This window comes from Meriones unguiculatus, assembly GCF_030254825.1.
Source record: "Meriones unguiculatus strain TT.TT164.6M chromosome 13 unlocalized genomic scaffold, Bangor_MerUng_6.1 Chr13_unordered_Scaffold_41, whole genome shotgun sequence".
In the NCBI taxonomy this organism is placed as follows: domain Eukaryota; kingdom Metazoa; phylum Chordata; class Mammalia; order Rodentia; family Muridae; genus Meriones; species Meriones unguiculatus.
This window is the reverse complement of record NW_026843650.1, coordinates 4004672-4009580: the sequence shown is the minus strand read 5'-3', so window position 1 is coordinate 4009580 and position 4909 is coordinate 4004672. Positions and strand designations below refer to the sequence as shown.

Here is a 4909-nt window from a genome sequence, read left to right as displayed (position 1 = left end):
ACTCAAGAACCCAACTAATGGCTACTTCATATTCATGTCTTATAAACCAATACAAAACCTTTAACACAGGTTTTCAAAGCAAGCCTTTTTTTTTCCTTTACAATCTAACCTTTAGGCTTTTTCTTCTCCCATCCTTCACCTGATGCACAGCACCCAACTGTCTAACACTAGCACTTCTGTGTCAGAAAATAAATGGAAGAAGAATTAGAATTATATGATTATATTGCCAATGAAATATAAATTTATATTGTTGCCAGTCTTTCTTTTTTACAAATGTATGGTATATTTTAGAATTCAGTGACCTTTAATGATGTCCATGTGAAATTCAGCCAAGAAGAGTGGGCCTTGCTGGAACCTTCCCAGAAGCAACTCTACAAAGTTGTGATGCTAGAGACCTGTGAAAACCTCACTGCTATAGGTAAGACTGCAATTTTTCTTTCACTTTTAAAATAAGGAGACAACTCTTACTTTGTTATTGATCCTCTTCTTTAATTCCAATTGAGAATGAGGAGGAATGAGGTAAATAAAACAGGCATGGTTCTAAGGGTCACAGAAGATAGTGATTTAAGTTTTGCCTTAATAATAACATGATATTTCCAATAATATATATTTTCTGGTACTATATTTTAGGCTACAATTGGGATGACCATAATATTGAAGAACATTTTCAAAGTTCTACAAGTAATAAAAGGTAACTTTATGTGCATCTTGATACAGATATAAATCTTAAATTTTAATGTGTCCTGGAAGTTTGGTGTTTTTTTGTTTGTTTGTTTGTTTATTGGCTGCTTTTTATTTTCTGTTTTTGAAATAGAATTTTTTTCTGGGTATCTGTGACTTTCTTAGACTTGCTTGTTCGACCAGCCTGACCTCGAAATCACACATATCTGCCTGTTCCTGCCTCCACGAATGCATGGATTAAAGGCACGTAGCAGCACACCTGGCTGTGTCCTGTAGGTTTTAAAGAAAAGCAACAGTGTAAAAACAGCACTGCTTTAAGTATACTGATAATCATTATGATCTCACAATTCCATTTACCTCAATGTCAGGTATCTGATTTGTGTTTGCAAGGCATTCCTTAAGATAGAAGAAAATAAAATAATGTTGTAACAGAAAATACCATTTAAATCATATAGACATTACAGCTACTGAGTTGAAATGCCAATCTGTTTAGTCTCATTTTATCTACTCAGATATTGTAAGAGGTATACATATTGAATAGGTGATCAGTATGTGTCCAAAACTTTCGAATAACAACCACTGTTACTCATATTCATGCAGTCATATTGTAAAGTTTAGTGAAAGGAGCAGCTTATGAGAGTCAAGAATATTGTTGTGGAGAAACCTTAATCCCTATATGACATGTCTATGATGAACAAAAAACAAACTGTGTTAATTCAGTGAGGGAATCCTTTATTATTCTTGTAATTTAAATAGGTATATCATATGTCACAATGTTTGGAAGGCACATGAGCAGAGGAATATTGAAAGAAGCAGTGTATCTGTCTTTCTCCAAGAACAATTAATATTGTAGTAATCCCCACTTTGAGTAGATTTTCTGAATGCGATAAACGGTTACTATTAATTGGTTTTGCAACTTCACTGAGAATTCATCAGCAACTAATACTGCTGAAAATACCTATGAATACTAAGAATTTGGAACTTCTTCTGCTTCTCGTGGCTCACTTTGCAAAGGAAGTGTCATTCATACAGTAAAAAACAATGCAAATGGGATTGCTGTGGTAAAGGTCTGTATTCTAACAATAATATATATATGTATGTATATATAAAACTCGTATAGAAAAATGAAGCTATAAAAGTGAACCACGTAACAAATGCTCTTACCATCACAGAGATCTTCAAAAATACCCATAATGAAGGGAAAAACCATTAATGTAAATAACATGATAAAACTTTAAAATTTGATTCTCCTTTACGATTAGATCAAATTATGAAATTAATTAATACAGATAAATATATTTATTAGTGTAAAGCACTGATTGTGGTAAATCTTTCACATGTGGTAATTATCTGTGCAGGCATGCAAGCAGTCGTACTGGAGAGAAACCTTCTAAATGCACTGTATGTGGTAAAGTCTTCTCCTATACCACTGATCTCATAAGGCATAAAAGAGTACACACTGGAGAGAAGCCTTTCAAATGTAATCAATGTGGTAAAGTGTTTGCACAAAAGAGTCATCTCATAAGCCATAGAAGAACACATACTGGAGAGAAACCTTATGAATGTAACCAGTGTGGTAAAGCCTTTGCAAAAAACAGTACTCTCTTAAACCATAAAAGAACACACACTGGAGAGAAACCTTATGAATGTAACCAGTGTGGTAAAGCCTTTGCAGAAAACAGTACTCTCTTAAGACATAAAAGAACACACACTGGAGAGAAACCTTATGAATGTAACCAGTGCAGTAAAGCCTTTCCACAAAAAAGTCATCTCATAAGCCATAAAAGAACACATATTATAAAGCAACCTTATGAATATACCCAGTATGATAAAGCCTTTGAACAGCAGAGTGGTATCCACAAACAAGAAAAGACACACAGTGGAGAGAACCCTGGTGAGGGTAATTAGTGTGATAAAGCCTTTGCATGTAATATTCATCTTTTAAGACAACAACGCATTGTGGAGGGAAACCATATGAATATAACTATGTGGCAAAGCCTTTGAACATAACTTCTCCTAATAAATAAAAGAACACATACTGGAAAGAAGCTGTCTGACTGCAATCAATGTGAATAAACTTTTGCACTTCATAATCAATTTCAAACTCATGAAAGAAATCCTAATGGACAAAAAGCCTATGAGTGCTTTTAACAAGGCGAAACTATTCCACATTTGTATAATTTTCATCTTCATGAAAGGATTCATACTGGCGAGAACTTATAAATGTGTTAAAATGGTGAGGCCTTGCACAAATCTAGAGTCATCATCATCATCAAAATTACCTTACTGGAGAGGAATTCTGTGACTATAAGCAATGTAGAAAGACCTTTGTGTTCTTTGGTCCAATGAGATCCAACAGAACTGAAAAACTAGCTCAATGGAAATGACCTCCCATTTCTGGAGGGGAAAGGGAATAAGGGCAATAGGAAAGGAGGGTAGTTCTGGGGGAGAAAATGGAGGGGGACTATGATTGGAATTGAAAGTAAATAAACTTATTTTTAAAAAGAATACAATGAATGGTAAATATCAATTAAATGCAACAGTATTATATAATAAGGTGTTTATGGAAGACTTATTGATAATCCTGATTCTCAACATTTACTGTTTTCAATTGCCTCACTTTACACAAAAAACTTTTAGTTCAGTGGATGAATATGTAGGGAATGTTGAACTAACACCAGCCAGGAAGTTTTCTGAGAGTAACTCAACAGTGGTATCCTGTAGAAGTTTCTTTGTGTACACATACCTATTGTTCCAGGGGTTCTATTGAAAATCATCACAACCCACACTGAATTTTGAGATATGAGGGAGGAGGCTTTCTTTTTCATGTATGACTCTGCTTCTGGCCTAGATGGGTAACCATGTCAATGGTGCGTTTTCTCTGCCTGACTTCATCTGGAGAGTATCTTTAGACATGGAAACCACCAATCAAATTTGATAGATGGCCTTTGACACAGATCCCTGATAACTCTCCCCTCCCTTCAAATATAGGATAATTTGGTTCTGTGTTCTTGTTCTTCTTATTCATATAATAGGAATGTGCTGTTTAATGCAAATCTAGCATTCTTGAATTTCCTAGTATTAAACAATTATCTACACCTATGCTTGGAGCATCCCAGGTACTCCCCAAGGAATATAAGCCACTGTGTTCTGTTTTCTGGAATAAAAGTTGAACTTACTTTCTGAGGTGGCTCCCAGAGTGGCTAACCACTATTATACTCGTGAGCTTTCCAAGCTTTATACTACTCATCTTCTGCCCCTCATGCCTTCCTGGGCTGGTGGGAAACAGCCCTCCAGGAAGCAAGCATCACATTCTCTGAAATGCCTGTGATAAAATATTTCAGACTGCATAGCATTTCAAATTTCACATGTTTCTGGATTTGAGATGGTCAATCAAACAGTATCTTGGGATGGGACTCATTAAAATGAGTTATACTTAGTGTTTAGTTCAAGGTAAGGTTGCAGGCAAGCTTCATGGTATGAAATCTTCTAAGGTGAGTACAGTGGCCCATGGAAAATAAATACAAGCAGAAATTTTATTTTTCTGTTTTTAATAGCTGAGTACTGTTCTGATAATGTAAGGGTGAATGGCAGGGGAGAGGAACTCTCCTTTTGAGTAGTCTACGGGAAGGGGATGGGGGAAGGTGGAGGGAGGGACCAGTAGGAGTTGAGGGAGTGACCTTCAATCAGCATATATAATGAATAAATTGTGAATAAATTGTGAAAAATAAAAACAATTAATAAACTAACATATAGTAAGAAAAACAAAGCAGAACAGCAAAAATTTGAGTCTAGTTTGGTTAACTGCCCTCCCTCAAAGAAAAGAAAGAAGATATAGAGAAAGAAAAGAAAAACAGAATCTTTGTCTTTGTCACCTTTCTTCCCTGTGAACTCAGTTGAAGATCATTATGCAATGGAGACCATGATTCTCTCTCTGAAGTTTATGTTACCATAGAAGTAGGATTCAAACCTGAAACTAATGGCAGAGTTTCCTAGTTAACATATCAAATCAAACCTACCTGCCATTTTCTCTCAGAAATCCTTCAGTCCTTCCATGTTATCTGTCCGTCCAGGCTAGTACAGCCCATGCAATACCCTGAATTCTCCTTCCCACGGCCTGAGATAACCTTACCCCCCCCTCACCCACATATAGGCAAACTATTTTGGCTACCTGGTTCTGTCAAGCGCCATGCAGGAGCAACAGCAGAACAGCTGTAGAACTCATGGA

At 36.0% G+C, this 4909-nt stretch overlaps 1 protein-coding gene across 1 annotated transcript; it reads left to right on the top strand.

Annotated features, from left to right (window-relative positions):
• Positions 1 to 909: 909 nt before the first annotated feature.
• On the top strand, positions 910 to 2400 carry LOC132651215 (zinc finger protein ZFP2-like; the record flags this gene model as incomplete). Its single annotated transcript, XM_060376464.1, has 2 exons — positions 910 to 953; positions 2040 to 2400. Coding segments are annotated over exons 1-2 (405 nt in total), but the record flags the coding sequence as incomplete, so codon positions are not given.
• Positions 2401 to 4909: the final 2509 nt, after the last annotated feature.